Below are 20927 nucleotides of genomic sequence, written 5' to 3' on the forward strand. Positions count from 1 at the left end.
TTTCCTTTAGGATGGACTGATCTCCTTGCTATCCAAGGGACTTTCAAGAGTCTTCTCTGACACCAGAGTTCAAAAGCATCAATTTTCCGGTGCTCAGCTTTCTTTATAGTCCAACTCTCACATCCATACATGACTACTGGAAAAACTACAGCTTTGACTAAATGGATCTTTGTTGGCAAAGTAATGCCTTTGCTTTTTAATATGCTGTCTAGGTTGGTCATAACTTTTCTTCTAAGGAGCAAGCATCTTTTAATTTCATGGCTGCAGTCACCATCTGCAGTGATTTTGGAGGCCCCCCAAATAAAGTCTGTCACTGTTTGCACTGTTTCCCCATCTATTTGCCATGAAGTGATGGGACCAGATGCCATGATCTTAGTTTTCTGAACGTTGAGTTTTAAGCCAACTTTTTCACTCTCCTCCTTCACTTTCATCAAGAGGCTCTTTAATTCTTTTTCACTTTCTGCAATAAGGGTGGTGTCATCTGCATATGTGAGGTTACTGATAATTTCTCCCAGCAATCTTGATTCCAGCTTGTGCTTCATCCAGTCCAGCATTTCTCATGATGTACTCTGCATATAAGTTAAATAAGCAGAGTGACAATATATAGCCTTGACATACTCCTTTCCCAATTTGGAACCAGTCTGTTCCATGTCCAGTTCTAACTGTTGCTTCCTGATCTGCATACAGGTTTCTCAGGAGGCGGGTCAGGTGGTCTGGTATTCCCATCTCTTTAAGAATTTTCCACAGTTTGTTGTGATCCACACAGCCAAAGGCTTTGGCGTAGTCAATAAAGCAGAAGTAGATGTTTTTCTGGAACTCTAGCTTTTTTGATAATCCAACGGATGTTGGCAATTTGATCTCTGGTTCCTTTGTGTTTTCTAAATCCAGCTTGAACATCTGGAAGTTCATGGTTCATGTACTGTTGAAGCCTGGCTTGGACAGAAATTTTGAGCATTTCTTTGCTAGCATATAAGATGAGTGTAATTGTGTGGTAGTCTGAACATTTTTGGCATTGCCCTTCTTTGGGATTGGAATGAAAACTGACCTTTCCAGTCCTGTGGCCACTGCTGAGTTTTCCAAATTTGCTGGCATATTGAGGGCAGCACTTTCACAGCATCGTCTTTTAGAATTTGAAATAGCTCAACTGGGATTCCATCACCTCCACTAGCTTTGTTCATAGTGATGCTTCCTAAGGCCCACTTAACTTCGCACTCCAGGATGTCTGGTCTAGGTGAGTGATCACACTATCATGGTTATCTGGGTCATGAAGATCTTTTTTGTATAGTTCTGTGTATTCTTGCCATCTCTTCATCGTATCTTATGCTTTGTTAGGTCCATACCGTTTCTCACCTTTATTATGCTCATCTTTGCATGAAATGTTCCCTTGGTATCTCTAATTTTCTTGAAGAGATCTCTAGTCTTTCCCATTCTATTATTTTCCTCTATTTCTTTGCATTGATCACTGAGGAAGGCCTTACCACTCCTTGCTATTCTTTGGAACTCTGCATTCAGATGGGTATATCTCTCCTTTTCTCCTTTGCCTTTAGCTTCTCTTCTTTTCTCAGGTATTTGTGAGACCTCCTCAGACAACCATTTTGCCTTTTTGCATTTCTTTTTCTTGGGAATGGTCTTGATCACTGCCTCCTGTACAGTGTCACTAACCTCTGTCCATAGTTCTTCAGGCACTCTATCAGATCTAATTCCTTGAAACTAGTGTTCACTTCCACTGTATAATCATAAGGGATTTGATTTAGGTCATACCTGAATGGTCTAGTGGTTTTCCCTACTTTCTTCCCTGCTTTCTTTAATATTTTCAGTATCTCTAGTCAGAATTCTAAATATGAATGAGCGGTTTTAAGATATAAAAGGTCTTAACACTTTTAGGAGCTTAAGCTGGTCGAGACTGGTGGTAAAAGAAAGGATGCACACCTCTAGGTTTTATTATTTGCATTTAGAATTTTACATACAGACAGTAAAATACACACTTCTTAATTGAATTTTTCAGACTTGATGAATTTTTACATGTGTGTATGTAGTAATCACCATTCCCATCTATAGAGAATATTTTAATGTACTATACAGGCTCCTTAGTAGTCTTTTTTTGTTAGTTATAAACCTCCAAGAGGTAATTACTATTCTAACTTACGTCACCATCGATTAGTTTCTTGAAGTGCATATAAATGGAATCACACAGTAGTCTCTTATGTCTAGCTTCTTTTGCTTATGTCTGCAGATTCATCATATTGTGTTTAGTGGTACAATATTTAATTTTTTCTTTGCTTTATGGATTCCATTATATAAATAAAGCACTGTTTATCCATTCACTTGTTGATGGATATTTGGGTTTAAATTTTCTACCATTATGACTAAAAGTGTTAAAAACTTTCTTATGCTTGTCCTTCGGTGAATATATGCACTCATTTTTCTTAGGCTGTAAGATACTATAGTATTATAAAAGCTCAAAACTTTTAAAATTAAAATAGCCAGTATGCTGAACCTGTCTCACATGAAATTTTCACATCAACCTAAATTAGACATATACCTCTGATTTTATGATAGAAACTGGGGAAGAATAACACTGACTTCACAATCATCTTAGGGTGATATTGTGTGCCTATTCTAAACTGCAAGGGTTATGGATATTTTCCATTCAGTCATTCAGTAAACAGCAAGGCACTGTGCCAGAGCCTAGAGATACAGCTATGAAAGACACAGTCACATACTCTGCTTCACCAAACAATAAGCGAGTCATTCATATATAATATATAGAGTGCAGATATAAACAACTGAGAATTGTTAGGCGAGTACTTAAGATGGAGGACTTCCTGGTGTCTCAGCGGTAAAGAATCTGCATGCAAGCAGGAGCCACAGAGAGGTGAGTTCGATTCCTAGGTTAGGAAGATCCCCTGGAGAAGGAAACCGCAATCTCCAGTATTCTTGCCTGGAGAATTCCATTGACAGAGGAGCCTGGCAGGCTACAGTCCCTGGGATTGCCAAGAGTCAGACATGACTGAGCAAGTAACACACACACACCTTCTATGTACATCAGTTGATTAATTTGCATTTTAAAATGTTGTTATTGAACATTTGGGTTTCTATAACTATAAAAATGTCATAATATAAAAATTTGTAGATTTTTGCTTTTGCTGTGAATATTTTTTACAGATTCAAGTTGAGGTATTTATTCTGCTTTTGTGGTTCATGTTTTATTACTTATCTACTATTAAAATTTGTTTTCTTATTAAAGTTTACTCTTATGATGAGAACTAATATACATAGCTGTCTGTGGGCCAATAAATTAAAAATTCCTTCCAGTAGTTAGAATGTTTGCTTCCTAAAATATTTTAGTTTCTCCCTTCTGTCCTTCCTTCTTTTCTTTTTTATGGTAGCTTAGTAGATGGTATTTGGTTGGTGCAAATGTAATTGCAGTTTTGGATTGTGAATTTTAAATCATTATAAGTAGACTCAACACATCTTTATTAAAAAGGGAACCATTACAATCAACACTTTTTTGCCAATGAGAAATGAGTTTGTTTATTCCTTTAGTATAGAAATCCATGCTTAAGCATTCGATGAACTCTTAGAAAACATTTTATGCATCCTGCTGTTTGCGGGTGTTTTCCTTGCAAAAAGTTGTCTAAGTGCTTGAAAAAGTGGTAGTCAGTTGGTGAGAGGTGAGGTGAATATGGCAGATGAGGCAGAACTTCATAGCCCAATTCATTTAACTTCAGAAGTGCTGGTTGTGGGACATGCAGTCAGGTTGGGCGTTGTCACTGAGAAGAACTGGGCCCATTCTGTTGACCAAGGCTGTCTGCAGGTGTTGTGGTTTTCAGTGCATCTCATTGATTTGCTGAGCATACTTCTCAGATATAATGGTTTCGTCCTGATTCATAGTGGACCACCAAACAGTGACCATCACATTTTTTTGGATGTAAGTTTGCCTTTGGGAAATGCTTTGGAGTTTCTTCTCAGTCCAGCCATGAAACTAGTTGCTGACTGTAATATAAAATACACTTAAATGGTTTGTTGTTGCATACAATAAGAGAAGATGATACTTCAAAACGATAATTTTTTTTTTTGGGTCACCCACTTATCAAGCCTTTTCACTTTTCCAACTTACTTCAAATGCCAAATGACCATACAGTGGTCTATGTTGAGTTCTTCGGCAGCTTCTTGATTAGTTGTAAGAGAATCAGCTTCGATGATTGCTCTTGGTTTTTCATTGTCAACTTCCAGTGGCCATGCTGTTCATCTTTGAGAGTCTCGTCTTTGCAAAACTTCTTGAACCACCACTTCATGTACATTCATTAGCAGTTCATGGTCCAAATGCATTGTTGATGTTGCGAGTTGTCTCCGCTGCTTTATGACCCATTTTAAACTAAAATAAGAAAATCACTCAAATTTGCTTTTTGTCTAACATCATTTCCATAGTCTGAAATAAATATAAAATAAGCAGCAATAAGTCATTAGCAAAGAAACATAAAGTGAGAAATGTACATTAAAATTATGTATAACATAGCCACATTTACTTAAGAATGTATTCCAGTATCAAATGGCAAATTTCAACAATGCAAAACCACAATTGCTTTTGCAGCAACCTAACAATTATTGCAGTGTTACTTTTGGACAGTATTGCATTATACATTCATTCATTTGTTTGGTGAGAGTCAATGCTTTTAATCTAAATCCAAGTTTGGCAAACTATAGCTGCTTAAATTGCTGCTTACATTCTTGAAGGGTGTTTTTAAAAAAGGAGGATTTGCAATGGAAACTATATGTGGCCTGCAAATTTAAAATATTTACTATCAAAAAATAAAAAATAAAAAAATAAAATATTTACTATCTAACCCTTTATAGCCCACTCCAGTACTCTTGCCTGGAAAATCCCATGGACGGAAGAGCCTGGTGGGCTGCAGTCCATGGGGTCACGAAGAGTCAGACACGACTGAGCCACTTCACTTTCACTTTTCACTTTCATGCATTGGAGAAGGAAATGGCAACCCACTCCTGTGTTCTTGCCTGGAGAATCCCAGGGATGGAGGAGCCTGGTGGGCTGCCGTCTATGGGGTCGCACAGTCGGACACGACTGAAGCGACTTAGCAATAGCAACCCTTTATAGAAAATTGGCCAATCCCTAATCTTACTGAGTATAACTTAAAATCTTGACTCATTTTTCTTTTCTTTTGGAAATGTTTCTATAATATTCCCTTTAGAGTTGACATTTGAAAGTTGACACTTTCATTGCCTTTTACAGAGAAGATGGTGAATTAGAAGATGGTGAAATAGATGATGCAGGATTTGAAGAAACACAGGAACAGGAAGCAAAAGAGGATGAAAAGCAGAAAAATCAGAAAGCCTACCGAAAATCAAGGAAAAAACACAAGAAAGAAAAAGAGAAGAAAAAGTCCAAAAGGAGAAAACGTGAGAAGCATAAGGTTAGTTAGAATCTATTTTTTGTTTCTTTGGTAAATTTTTATGAAATGTAAAACACTACACTGAAAATTAGTGAGTATAAATCATTGCCTATTTTCTTATATATGGATTAGATCTTTTGATTTATGTGCTTAATAGATTTTCTTAATATAAAGATTATGTGAAATATCTTAAAGATTTAAAAATAATCAAAGTAAATTTTTAATACAAATTAGAATAAACCTTTTAGATTGATAGAAAATTGTGTGCAAAAATACTGAAAGCTTAAGGAAAGAAAATTTCATTCTCCACAGATGTAGATTGTCAGCACTGGCCTTGTTTGCCCATTCATTTATTTATTCATTCATAAGTATTACTACATGCTTGCTGTGGAAATCTCTGTGCTGTATGCTGGGGGTTACAGTCATGAATGAAACAGTCTCTGCTCTTACAGAGGTTACACTGAAACGAGAAGGAGAGAGGCATGAAACAGCTGAAAGCCAAATGCTATCAAGAGAATAGTTGAGTGCTGGGTACAGAATGATGTGGATTAGGGTTGAGCAGAGAGAACTTACATTGACAGAGAACTAATGTTGGCAGTAGTAGTGGGGTAATTTTTTTAAACTCCCCGAATTTCCGCCATAAAAACAGCAGTTAGGATGGCAAAACCAAAAATGCATTGGCAACATCTACCGAAAAATGAAGTAACAAGTTACCTCCACAAACCTCAAAAGTACAAAAGGATAAAGCTAAACCACAGACTCAAGACTAGAGTAGGATCAGCAGCTGTGTGAAATGAAGCAGAGAAAAGGTAAAGAAATTTCCAGAAAACAGATTACCAACAGGTATTCATCTCAAATGAAAGAGTCCCCAGTGAATGTGGAGAGCCTGTTGGCCAAACTGAGACACCTCACTGGAAACCGAGAGGGGCCTGTACTAGTTTCCAATTCCTGTGTGCGTATAAGGTGACCGGGTAAAACTGGATGGGGCTGGGATGGTCTGGGTCTCATGAACTCATAATGCTGATCAACTAGATTTCTTCTAGAACAGAGTCCCACCCTGAAGAGACAGCTGCTGGGAGTAGAATCTAGATTGAGAGGATAAGAATAATAGGGCTAAGGAAGGAAAAATGGGTTAGCGAGCAGGGCTGGCTTATCTCAGAACATATACAGCCATATTTTTTCGTGCTTCATGTTAACAACATGAGAGTGAAGCTGGGGCAGTTTCCTGGTCCATTCTTACTTTGATACGTGAGCAGCAAGATTGGACCATGATCACATTCCACACAAGTTACTGTTATTAAAAAGAAGGAGGAAAATGGAGAGAATGACATTCTTCCAGAAAAGAAAGAGTGCCCACAAAGCATGAAAAACTTAACCTAATATTTCAAAATGATTTTTAAAAATTACAAAAATAATACAAACTATGATCAGACAGCATCAGTAGAATTTGCAGGGGGAAACTTTGATCATTTAGGCAAAAAGACCAAGTCACTGATTAAGAAAGGGAAATCAGATTTATAAAAAAAAAATTTTGATGTCACCATTTTGTGCCAGAAGATCATGGAATAACATATTTGAATAAAATGTGAGCCAAGCTTTTTATATCCAGGTACATACCAAATTTCAAATATAATGTCCTCAGAAAAACTGTATATAAAAGAAATCAGGAAACAATGTCATAAGCCTTCTCATAAACTCTACTAGAGAACAAGTTCAGATATCCAAAATGACTGAGTGATAAAGCAAGAGTGATCTATACACACTGCATATTTGTCTATAAAACTAAAAATAAATACTGAACATAAGCAGGGCAGAATATTATGTATCGAAACATTATGGCTATAGAAGGTGTCAGGAAAAGCAGAAGAATATATCGTAAGCAAGATAACTTTATTGGTAGCTTTATAGTTATTAACTGAGAATTTTAAAATATACCTCAAATTATTATCCTGAGAATGAAAGAGAGGAAAGAAAAGAAGAGGTTACTACCTAATGTCAACATTAGTTCTTCTAGTAAACAAATAATATGCAAAGAAGGGACAGGGGCACAGGTTATTGGAAAAAAGCAGTCTGAAAGAAGTAATTGAAACAAAAATACCAATACCTAATACCAAATACCTTCCTAATACCAAAAGATACACTCCCCAAGAATGCAAAATCTAATTCTAAGCTATGTAAAAGAGAAAGATTTAAAAAATGGGTAAAGAAATACCAGGCAAATTCAAAGAAAGAGAAGGCAGAAGTCACAGTGTTGATATATGAAAAAGTCAAGGAACTTCCCTGGCGGTCCAGTGGTTAAGACTCCATGCTTCCAATACAGGGAGCATGGGTTCGATCCCTGGTCTGAAAACTAAGATCCTGCCTGCTGTAGGGGTGTGGCAGAAGAAGAGTCAAATTTAGGTCAAAAAGGTATTGAACAGAGTGCCGTGTTGAGGTGGGTAGGGGAGGGGATTCAAGAGGGAGGAGACATATGTATACTTACGACTGATTCACATTGTATGGCAGAAGAGAACAGAATATTGTAAAGCAGTTATTCTCCAACTAAAAACAATTTTTTTAAAAAAGGCATTGCAAGAAGCAAAGAAGGGTATTTTATAATGTTAAGGATTATAATTCATGAAGCTATGTTGCTAATATTTTATATTCCCTTAAATATCAATTTTAATAAAGTAGGAACTATAGGAACTATGAGAAGAAATAGGAATAGTAATATAAAGGAGATACACTAGTAACCTCTCTTATCCCAAAGACATCAATCAAATGGATGAAGAGTTGATAAGGATATTACAGAAATACTATAAACATATAGTAAGCTCTGAATCCTGAGAATATATCTTCCTCTCAAGTATACTTGGAATATTCACAAAAACAGACCATGTCATAGGCAACAAACTCCAGTTAATTCAGTAGAGTATAAATAATATAAAGAGCAATCTCAAACCACAGTGCAATAAAATAAGACATTAATAACAAAGTCAGAAACCAGAAATGCCTTTGAACACAGATTAAAACTGCAGAATTTCAGGAATATAATGATAAAACTTTGACATATGGAGGATAACTAAAAAATTATCAGAAGAAAAATTATTATGGTATTAAAATCTAGAAAACAGAAAAGAGAGAAACAAAAAGGAAGAACTTAAAATTACAAGCAGAATTTAACAAATTAAAATGTAAAGTCAGTTTTATAAAAGAATCAGCAAGATATATAAATTATTGACCAAACTAGTCAAGAAAAAGGGGAAGCAAAAACAAAGTTAGATGTTTTGAGGCTGCTGCTGCTGCTGCGAAGTCACTTCAGTCGTGTCCAACTCTGTGCGACCCCATAGACGGCAGCCCACCAGGCTCCCCCGTCCCTGGGATTCTCCAGGCAAGAACGCTAGAGTGGGTTGCCATTTCCTTCTCCAATGCATGAAAATGAAAAGTGAAAGTGAAGTCGCTCAGTCGTGTCCCGACTCTTCGAGACCCCATGGACCGCAGCCTACCAGGCCTCCTCCATGGAAAATCCTCCATGGGATTTTCCAGGCAAGAGTACTGGAGTGGGGTGCCATTGCCTAAGAACTTTTGAAACCATCATGCCCTGGTTCATTTTTAACAGTTCTTCCTTTAAGTTATCTATCTTCGCTCATAGAGAGGTACTTTCAACATTTTGCTTGAAAATCTTGAAAAAACTTGAAAAACTTGAAAAAGTTCATTAGGCTTATTTCCTACTTTCCGTTTTACTGAATGTAACAGTGTTGCCAGGTTTCTGCACTATAGAACGGAGATCTTCCTTTGCCACTCCTTTATTTACTTTTGACTGTGCTGGGTCTGTCGGAGAAAGCAATGGCACCCCACTCCAGTACTCTTGCCTGGAAAATCCCATGGATGGAGGAGCCTGGTGGGCTGCAGTCCATGGGGTCGCTAAGAGTTGGACAAGACTGAGCGACTTCACTTTCACTTTTCACTTTCATGCGTTGGAGAAGGAAATGGCAACCCACTCCAGTGTTCTTGCCTGGAGAATCCCAGGGACGGGGGAGCCTGGTGGGCTACTGTCCATGGGGTCGCACAGAGTCGGACACGACTGAAGCGACTTAGCAGCAGCAGTGCTGGGTCTGTGGCTGCATGGGCTTTCTGTAGTTCCGGCAAGTGGCGGCTGGGGCTGCAGTAAACGGGCTTCTCATTGCTGTGCCTTCTCTTGCAGAGCACAGGCTCCAGAGTGCGTGGTCTCAGTAGGCGTGGCCCCCGAGCTCTAGAGCACAGGCTTAGTATTTGTAACACTCCGGTTTAGTTGCCCTATAGCATATGGAATCTTCCCAGACCAGGGATCAAACCACTGTGCCACCAGGGAAACCCCTCCACTTTTAATAAGATATCTCTCTTTCCTTTAAGTTACCCCAAATTTCAAAATTTTACTAATGATCATTAAGGGTGATCTAGGCTTTCACTAGTGCTCCTTTAAGGTCATTCCAGTATCTATTCCTTGCCTGATTCCAAAACCAGTCCTGCCTTTTAGATGTTTGTACTGGCAGCACCACATTTCCAGAATCTGTATTAGCTAACTATTGCTGCACAGATTGCTACTCCAAACTTAGAAGCTTAAAACAATGAAAGTTTGCCTCTCTGTTTCTGTGGGTCAGAAACGTGGGTATGGCTTAACTTTGTGATTCTGGCTCAGCACTTCTTGTGAGGTTGCAGTCATTTCCTCGTCCAAGTTCAGTCACGAGGCTCTTGGCAGCCTCAGCTCCTCAGCATGTGAGCCTCTTTACATGTCACAGCAGCGTCCTCATGGTTTGGCTCACTTCCTCCAAAGCAAGTGAGCCAACAGTGAGAGCAAGCGAGAGCACCCACGATGACAGCTACAGTCTTCTTCTTAACCTAAGCACTTTGGACAAAATCTGTTTACTAGAAACAAGCTTCTAAATTTAGGCCTCACTCAAGGGGAGAAGAATTAATCTTTACCTCTTGAGGACAGGAGTAATAATTTGTGGACTTTACCTTTAAAACTACCATCCAAGAATAGATAGGAAAACCCCCAAAGGAGGAATATATGGGGTGACCCTAACATATTAAAGCACATTAATGCTCTGTCATTAAAGCAGTGTGATACTGGTACTTGGAAAAATAGACAGTGAAACAGAAAACTATTTTCCTCATTTATGGTAGATTTTTGAAGGACAGGTAGGAATTAGTTGGTTGACTGAAGAGACACAAAGAATACAAAAGCAAAAAGGTGTGAAAAGGCTGCCATGTTCAGGGAAGTCACTGAAGTCTCTAAAGTCTTTCTGGCACTGAATATTTGAAGGGTTCACTAAGTGGCTGTCCTGTTAATTAGCTTTCTACTATCCGTCTTTTGCCCTCTTTACTCACCAGGATGTGGTATCATGCTGTTAAAGAGTCCCACAGAAAACATAATCATTTAGACTTGAACTTTAGTACTTAGCAACCAAGTGGATTGAAAGAAATAATCCACCAGTGTATTATAAGTAAAAAACAAAATTAAAGGAACACTTTCAAACACTAAACAGATACTAAACAATACCCCAAAAAAAGAAACACAAAAATTCTGAAATAAAAAGTATACTATCCTTTTCACTTAAAAATGTAATAATTTTAATTACTCTCTTCTATTTCTAGCTATTTTTAATGTAGTCCAGTTGCTAATTTCAGGTTAATAATTACTCTTATTTATTACTATATATGAACCACATAGTGTATTTTTTTTTTTTATAATAGCCTACCTAATGGCTTCTTAAATCTGTATTCTAGACTCATTTTGCGGGGGGATAGCCTGAAGAATGAGAAGGCAATGGCAAGCCACTCCAGTAGTCTTGCCTAGAAAATCCCATGGATGGAGGAGCCTGGTAGGCTGCAGTCCATGGGGTCGCTAGAGTCGGACACGACTGAGCAACTTCACTTTCACTCTTCACTTTCATGCATTGGAGAAGGAAATGGCAACCCACTCCAGTGTTCTTGCCTGGAGAATCCCAGGGACGGCAGAGCCTGGTGGGCTGCTGTCTATGGGGTCGCACAGAGTCGGACACGACTGAATCGACTTAGCAGCAGCAGCAGCAGCAGCCTGAAGAATCTTCTTCTTTCAGCAGAATCTTCTCTTCTCTGATGGCTCTTCCTGAAGCAAGGCCCTTGTTTGAACTTCTTCTTAGGCGAGTCTTCTTAGTGTTTTTCAAATGAGAAGTGTTGTCTTGAGCCAGAGCTGACTTCTGCTAGTAACACAGCAAATTTGGCCTTTAAATCAATAATATTTATTTCAAATCCTAACCAAAAAGATTAGATACTTAAGCTTAAAGTGTTTCATAATATAATTATAAAAAGATCTTCATATCACCTATCATATCAACAGAAACAGAGCAGCACCACAAAACTAAACCCTGGAACGTTTAAGAACAATGTAGAGGAAAACAGTTAGTCATCTTAAGTGAGCATGTAAGAACGGAATCGAGGAAAACAGATCCTTCCGTCAAAAGTATCAAGAGCTCAATTTAGTTTGGCACATTTTTACTGAGTTTGTTCTAGACCTTCATGCTGGAAATGCAAGGACAATAAAATATAGAGCCAGTGTCTTTGTTGATAAGAACTTTAAAAAAAATTTTTAAAGAGGATGCTCAACCTGGGAAGGTAATTATTTTGACTAGATGGAGGAGATTTGGTGATCTGAATGAATGAAATTGCATTCATACTTGAAAAAACTTATTCATGATATTTGTCAATCACTATCAATTACTTGTGGTTTGCATTTCATCTTTGTTCAATTTTGTGGATTGGATTTATTTTATATCTATAATTTGGAATGTTTTGGTATCTTTTAGATTTAGAGTACTTATACAATAGATTAAGAACTCTAAAGCCGTTTTAGGTAAAAAAAATAATAATTCATACTCAATTCACGTTCTAGGACCTTTTTGGTGATGAGGAACCAATTTTATTTCCTTTAAGATTAACTTAAATTTAAGATACCTTTAGAGCATATTTTCTGTTTGAAGTCCTTGGGCCAAAGGGATGATGGAGAAAATGCTGCCATAAAATCTCTGAGAAAAGAGGAATATGTACTTTCCTTCAGAAAATTGTAAAGAAGCTGGGGTGGAGGTGGTCTTTGGAGCAAGAATTTTTCAGTTAATACTTCAGAACCTACTAGGATAATATAATCTATTGGTTGGCCCCTCTGGTTGAAATAAGCTTATTCAGTTACTAGTTAAATTTTCTTCCTTTTGTAAATGTAACAGTTTTGGTTTTTCCTTCTTTTAGCATAATTCTCCATCCAGTGATGATAGTTCAGACTATAGCCTTGATTCAGAGGTCGAACATACAGAAACTTCCCACAGAAAAAGATCTGGTTTCTACAGAGATTATGACATTCCATTTTCTCAGGTATTTCTTTATTTTTATTGTAAAATATATGTATATAATATGTATATAAAATATACATAGCATAGAATTTACAGTTTTAACTATTTTTCTTTCTCTAAAAATTGAAGTAGAATTGACCTACAACACTATGTTAGTTCCAGGTACACAATGTATTATAATAATAGCATTCATTATTTCTGTACATTACAAAATGATACCATCACAAGTCTGGTTACCAGACTTTCACTTATTTCACTTAACATGATGCCCTCTAGGGTTTCATTCTTTTTTATGGTCAAGTAATATTCCATTGTATATGTGCTACATATCTTTATCCATTCATCTCTGCTGTCACCTACAGAGATATTACATTATGTTTTCCCTGTGCTGTACATTTCATCCCTGCGACTCACGTATTTTACAACTGGAAGGCTCTACCTCTTAATCTCCCTGGCCTATTTCTTTTATCCGCATTCCCCTCTGGCAACCACCTGTTTGTTCGAATCTGTTTCTCTTCTGTTGTTTGCTCATTTGTTTGGTTTTTAGATTCCACATATAAGAGAAATAACACGGCATTTATCTTTCTCTGTCTGGGTCATTTCACTTAGCGTGATGCCCTGTAGGTCCATCCACATTGTTGCACGTGGCAAGGTTTCATTCTTTCTTATGGTCGAGTAATATTCCATTGTATATGTGCCACATATCTTTATCCGGTCATCCATTAATGAGCACTTAGGTCGTTTTTGTATCTTGGCCACTGTAAATAATGCAGCAGTGAACACAGGGGTGCATATATCTTTTCAAATTAATGTTTTTATTTTCTCTGGGAAAATATCCAGAAGTGGAACACTGGATCATATGATAGTTCTATTTTTTTAATATTTTGAGAAACCTTCGTACTGTTTTCTGTGGTGGCTGCACCAATTTACATTCCCACCAACAGTGTACAAGTGTTCCCTTTCCTCTGCATTTTCACCAATACATGTTATTTCTTAGCTTTTTGATGATGGCCATTCTGCCAGGTATGAGGTGATATATCCTTGTGGTTTTGATTTGCATTTCCCTGATGATTAGTGATAGTGATATTGAGCATCTTTTCATGTGTCTGTTGACCACTCATATATCTTCTTTGGAAAAACTCACTATTTTCACCATTTTAAAATAACAGTTGCTCAGTGACATTAAGTGTATTTACCGTGTTTTGCAACGATCACTTCTATCTGTTTCCAGAACATTTTTGTCATCCTAAAGAGAAGCAGTATCTGCCAAACAGTAATGCCTCATTTCTCCCCTCCCCCCTCCTGGTATCCACTATTCTTTCCATCTCTGTGAATTTGTCTGCTCTGGGCACGTCACACACTGTCCTTTTGTGTCTGACTTTTTTTACTTAACATAATTTTTTCATCTTTGTTGAAAAAAATTTTTCCATCTATGTTGTATAGTATGTATCAGAATTTCCTTATGTTTTGAAGCTGGATAATATTCCATTATAGGTATATACCACATTTTGTTTATTTATTCCTTTATTGATAGTTATTTGGATTGCTTCTACCTTTTGCCTGTTGTCTATGAATACGGGTGTATAGACATCTCTTTGAGACTCTGCTGTCAATTCTTTGGGGGTGTAGACCTAGGAGTGAAATTGCTTGATTATATGTTATTTCTGCATTTAACTTTCTGAGGAACTACCAACTGTTTCCCACAAAGGCTGCACCATTTTACATTTCTGCCAACAATGCTTGAGACTTTTCTAATTGTTCCACATCCTTGTCAAACTTGTTATTTTCTGTTTTTTGTTTGTTTTGTTTTGGATAAGAGCCTTCTTGTGCATATGTGTGCAGTCGCTAAGTTGTGTTTGACTTTTTGCAACCCCATGAACTATAGCCCACCAGGCTCCTCTGTCCATGGGATTTTTCTGGCAGGAATACTGGAGCAGGTTGCCATTTCCTCCTCCAGGGGACCTTCTCGACCCAGAGACTGAATCCTCATCTCCTGGATTTCAGGTGGATTCTTTACCACTGAGCCGCCTGGAAAGCCCAAGAGCCTTCTTAATGGGTGTGAAATGATATCTTTTGAATTGCTGCCTTTTAAAGAGAAGAATTAAGCTTTCAATTTCATTCTTTGCTTTCTGATATTAAAAAAATATTCTATAAAACATGCTACAAATTTCAAATCTTTGAACATAAAGAATACATCATGTATTTGTTTGCTAGGGCTTCCATAACAACATACCACAGACTAGTGGCTTAAACAGCAGAAATTTACTTTTCTCACAGTCCAGAGGCTAGATCTGAGTTCAAGATTGAGGGGCTGGCAGGATTGGTTTTCTCTGAGGGCCACAAAGAAAGGATCTGTTTGGCTTTTCTCCTTGGCTTGTAGACTTGTAGACCTACTCACTGCTTTGTCCTTGTATGGTCATCCCTCTGTGCACGTGGACCCTTGGTTCCTCTGTGTGTTCAAATTTCCTCTTAGACAGAGAGCAGTCAAATTGGATCAGGACTCACCCTAACATCTTCATTGTGACTTAATCACCACTTTAAAGTCCCTTTCTCCAAACACTCACATGTTGAGGTATTGAGGGTTAGGGCTTCAATATACAAATTTTGTGCCATCTACCTTTTCAAGTGCAAATGTTATTTGATGTGTTTTAAACAGAAAAAAAAAAGTAAAACATGATATACTTTATATCTTCCTTAAGTATATTGCATTGTATGAACAAAACTTCAATATAAATAATTACTTTGTGCTGGAAAAATCCTGGCGCTCTCAGGAGTACTGAGGAGTATTCATGTCAGTGTGCATAATCCTCAAAATCCACAGACTTACTGGGGATTTCTAGGTTTCCACTTTTTCCAGACTCTGGACTTCTCCTTTTGTTCCCAAAGGTTAAAAGGATAGTCAAAAGTATTGTTGAACCTGTCAGATGATTTTTCATGATGGGCCAATGCTTTCAGAGCAAAAACAGCTCCAAGTACTGCTCACTTCTGGGGATTTTCAGCTACTCCATGAATAATGGTCCAGAAATCCTTCACTAATTTGTTAGCTCTCTGATGTCTATAGTAGTTTGAAAAAAATTTTTTTTTCTGCATTTTTTTTAGGAGAAGGGCTGATCTGAATTAAATTACCTAATCTGGCATTAGAAAAGAAAGTTCAGGATCATTTCCTTCACATACGCTTTAGGGTTGACTCACTGATATTAGAAAGTATATCCTAAAAATCTCATTTAATGAGATAAAAAGTAGGTACTATATGTAAGTTTTACTCTAAAAGGCAATAATAGAATATAGTATTAGCATCTAACAATGAAATTGAAATGCTTAATATGTTTTCCTTTTTCCTCATCCTTGTTCAGGGTCCCCTGTACTCTTATTTCATGTTTATAATGATAGCCTGTATTACAGAAACCAAATCTGCCCCCACAGACATTCTAGCAGGTATATAGCCTAATAATCAATAAGCAAAATGATTGGAGAAATTATATCTTTTGGTAGAATTTATAGTCTTTTTCGTTTCTTTTATCTTTAGGAGGGCTTTTAAAAATACTTGCTAGATCCTTGCTGCTGAGTACATTTTGTTCATTCCAGATGATGAACTTGTGAAGCACGAGGAGCTCTTCTTCTCTGGGGCTGCTCTGTAACCCCTCAGTCCATTTAGCACTTCCAGGAGAGCTTGGGTGGTGCCCTGATGTAAACACTAAGCACTGCAGCAGGCATGTTAGAGTCTGTCACTGCAGAAGGAGCCCTGAGATGGGAGATTTGCATCATTAGAGGGATAGGATTATTTGCAGTTGGGAAATCAAGGGAGGGATGAATTGAAAGTTTAGGGGTAATTCTGCTTGAAAAACTAGGAATTATGGAGATTATTTTTGTAAAGGCTGTGAAAAAATTAAGAGAACTGGATTATTATTAATGCTTAAAAGCTTTTGTGGAAAGCATCTAATTTCTAGAGAAAAATTCAAAGTTGCCCATTAACAGTAATCTTTAGTAATTAAGCATTGAAATATATCATTGAAAAATTAATATAATCACATTTTTAATAAAAGGAAATGTAAGTACCATTCAATGAATTAATCTTCAGCTTAATCAAAACAATTCTTTTTTTGTTTTAATAGTGGCTTTTTAAAAAATGTAAGAAACACTGCCTTTTGGCTATGATCCTAAATCCACTTCTGAATTTCTGAAGTGCTAGACTGAGAACAGTTGATAAACTTTAAAAACGTTGCTTTAAGAATGTTGGAAGTCACGGGAGGCCAGAAAGCCGGCACCTGGCACCATGTGTACTAGGGGTCCACTGGAAGGCGAAGGCCGGGGCTGACTGGGCCGGGCGTGTGCGGTGCGGGGCTGGCCGGGGCTTCGTTGCCATGGAGCGGGATGAGGATCAGCTGTCCCTGCGGCCCACTCTCAAGACCGAGGGGCTGTGTTTCCTTCATGTAAGAGAAATTAAGGAAACAATTCCATTCACCATTGCAACGAAAAGAATAAAATACTTAGGAATATATCTACCTAAAGAAACAAAGAACCTATATATATAAAACTATAAAACACTGGTGAAAGAAATCAAAGAGGGCGCTAATAGATGGAGAAATATACCGTGTTCATGGATCGGAAGAATCAATATAGTGAAAGTGAGTATACTACCCAAAGCAATCTATAGATTCAATGCAATCCCTATCAAGCTACCAATGGTATTTTTCACAGAGCTAGAACAAATAATTTCACAATTTGTATGGAAATACGAAAAACCTCGAATAGCCAAAGCAATCTTGAGAAAGAAGAATGGAACTGGAGGAATCAACCTGCCTGACCTCAGGGTCTACTACAAACCCACAGTAAAGACAGTATGGTACTGGCACAAAGACAGAAATATAGATCAACGGAACAAAATAGAAAGCCCAGAGATAAATCCACACACCTACGGACACCTTATCTTTGACAAAGGAGACAAGAACATACAATGGAGAAAGTGAAGTGAAGTTGCTCAGTCGTGTCCAACTCTTTGTGACCCCATGGACTGTAGCTTATCAGGCTTCTCTGTCCATGGGATTTTCCAGGCAAGAGTACCGGAGTGGGTTGCCATTTCCTTCTCTAGAGGATCTTCCCGACCCAGGGATCAAACCCGGGTCTCCCACATTGCAGGCAGCTGCTTTACCCTTTGAGCCACCAGGGAAGCCCAATGAAGAAAGGACAATCTCTTTAACAAGTGGTGCTGGGAAAACTGGTCAACCACTTGTAAAAGAATGAAACTAGAACACTTTATAACACCAAACACAAAAATAAACTCAAAATGGATTAAAGATCTAAATGTAAGACCAGAAACTATAAAACTCCTAGAGGAGAACATAGGCAAAACACTCTCCGACATACATCACAGCAGGATCCTCTATGACCCACCTCCCAGAATGTTGGAAATAAAAGCAAAAATAAACAAATGGGACCTAATTAAACTTAAAAGCTTCTGCACAACAAAGGAAACTATAAGCAATGTGAAAAGACAGCCTTCAGAATGGGAGAAAATTATAGCAAATGAAGCAACTGACAAAGAATTAATCTCAAAAATATACAAGCAACTCCTGCAGCTCAATTCCAGAAAAATAAACTACCCAATCAAAAAACGGGCCAAAGAACTAAACAGATATTTCTCCAAAGAAGGCATACAGATGGCTAACAAACACATGAAAAGATGCTCAACATCACTCATTATGAGAGAAATGCAAATCAAAACCACAATGAGGTACCATTTCACACCAGTCAGGATGGCTGCTATCCAAAAGTCTACAAGCAATAAATGCTGGAGAGGGTGTAGAGAAAAGGCAACCCTCTTATACTGTTGGTGGGAATGCAAACTAGTACAGCCACTATGGAGAACAGTGTGGAGATTCCTTCAGTTCAGTTCAGTTCAGTTCAGTTGCTCAGTCGTGTCTGACTCTTTGTGACCCCATGAATTGTGGCACGCCAGGCCTCCCTGTTCATCACCATCTCCCGGAGTTCACTCAAAATCATGTCCACTGAGTCAGTGATGCCATCCTTCCATCTCATCCTCTGTTGTCCCCTTTTCCTCCTGCCACTAATCCCTCCCAGCGTCAGAGTCTTTTCCAATGAGTCAACTCTTTGCATGAGGTGGCCAAAATACTGGAATTTCAGCTTTAGCATCATTCCTTCCAAAGAACACCCAGGACTGATCTCCTTTAGAATGGACTGGTTGGATCTCCTTGCAGTCCAAGGGACTCTCAAGAGTCTTATCCAATTCCACAGCTCAAAAGCGTTAATTCTTCGGCGCTCAGCTTTCTTCACAGTCCAACTCTCGAATCCATACATGACCACTGGAAAAACCATAGCCTTGACTAGATGGACCTTTGTTGGCAAAGTAATGTCTCTGCTTTTCAATATGTTAACTGAAAATAGAACTGCCATACGACCCAGCAATCCCACTGCTGGGCATACACACCAAGGAAACCAGAATTGAAAGAGACACGTGTACCCCAATGTTCATCGCCGCACTGTTTATAATAGCCAGGACATGGAAGCAACCTAGATGTCCATCAGCAGAGGAATGGATAAGAAAGCTGTGGTACATATGCACAATGGAGTATTACTCAGCCATTAAAAAGATACATTTGAATCAGTTCTAATAAGATGGATGAAACTGGAGCCTATTATACAGAGTGAATTAAGCCAGAAAGAAAAACACCAATACAGTATGCTGCTAAGTTGCGTCAGTTGTGTCCGACTCTGTGCGACCCCATAGATGGCAGCCCACCAGGCTGTGCCGTCCCTGGGATTCTCCAGGCAAGAACACTGGAGTGGGTTGCCATTTCCTTCTCCAATGCATGAAAATGAAAAGTGAAAGTGAAGTCGCTCAGTCGTGTCTGACTCTTCGCGACCCCATGGACTGTAGCCCACCAGGCTCCTCTGTCCATGGGATTTTCCAGGCAAGAGTACTGGAGTATACTAACACATATACATGGAATTTAGAAAGATGGTAACGATAACCCTGTATGCGAGACAGCAAAAGAGACACAGATATATAGAACAGTCTTATGGACTCTGTGGGAGAGGGCGAGGGTGGGATGATTTGGGAGAATGGCATTGAAACATATATAATATCATATGTGAGACGAATCGCCAGTCCAGGTTTAATGCTTGATACAGGATGCTTGGGGCTGGTGCACTGGGATAACCCAGAGGGATGGGATGGGGAGGGAGGAGGGAAGGGGATTCAGGATGGGGAGCATGTGTATACCTGTGGCGGATTCATGTTGATGTATGGCAAAACCAATACAATATTGTAAAGTAATTAGCCTCCAATTAAAATAAATAAATTAAAAAATAAATTTATATTAAAAAAAGAATGTTGGAAGTCTAATACAATGTCTTCAAAATTCAAAATCGATGTTAATTGATTTTCTTGATTGCTTCAGTTAGTATTTACTTTTTCTCTATTTTATAATTACTAGAAAGGACTTAATATTTCTCTGTATTTTATTAAAAATGCAGTCTCATGTTGGTATTCTGCCAGGGTAGTATTTTATATCACATTTAAAATGTACTAAACTGAAAATGAGTCATGGTCTGACTTTTTCTAGATCCTCAAGTTGTAATTATGTGCAATTTTTTTCTTGCTTTCTTATAAAAAAATTGACAAGATATGATAGAAGTAATGAAAATATTTCAGTGAATAGAGAAGTACTTGCATACTATCACTAAATAAACTTCTAGGACTACAATGTATTTTTTATTTTTACATGCTTTAGTAAAAAGCAATAAAATTCATAATGGATAAATGCAATTAGTAGTTTCTAATGAGCAATTTATTCATTAGATGTTTTTCATTATTAGGGACATCTGTATTTTTTTCCTATTAAATCTCATATACAAGCGTTTCCTTTTTACAAATTTGACCTTACATAATTTTTATTAAATATAATATGCTTAAACATGTCATTTGGGAATTTTTCAATCTTAAGGAGACTCTGCATATTTTCTACCCTTTCTCCAAGCTATTTTACTATTTTTTTTTTCTATTTTCAAAAAGACCTCTTTGGGTTTTTGGAGAAGGAATTCGTGTATGTTGATACGGATTTTAAAGTACTCTTGTGGATACAAATATTGAGGTATGGAGCATGAGAAATGTAAGACATGGGCATGGAAAACAAAGTGAACAAGACACACT

The 20927-nt window shown here is 37.8% G+C and overlaps 1 protein-coding gene across 2 annotated transcripts in view; it reads left to right on the forward strand.

The window, feature by feature from the left end:
* Positions 1 to 20927, forward strand: part of ZC3H6 (zinc finger CCCH-type containing 6) — a 76632-nt gene that overhangs the window by 24542 nt on the left and 31163 nt on the right. For both annotated transcript variants that reach the window (XM_086328350.1, XM_086328351.1), the window contains exons 2-3: positions 5255 to 5435; positions 12657 to 12779. In XM_086328350.1, the coding sequence (XP_086184476.1) occupies positions 5255 to 5435; positions 12657 to 12779 (304 nt within the window). The remainder of the gene's footprint in view (positions 1 to 5254; positions 5436 to 12656; positions 12780 to 20927) is intronic.

This window comes from Bos grunniens, chromosome 11 (genome assembly GCF_055505025.1).
Source record: "Bos grunniens cultivar Pamir isolate PY7600 chromosome 11, Bosgru_T2T1.0, whole genome shotgun sequence".
Lineage (NCBI taxonomy): Eukaryota > Metazoa > Chordata > Mammalia > Artiodactyla > Bovidae > Bos > Bos grunniens.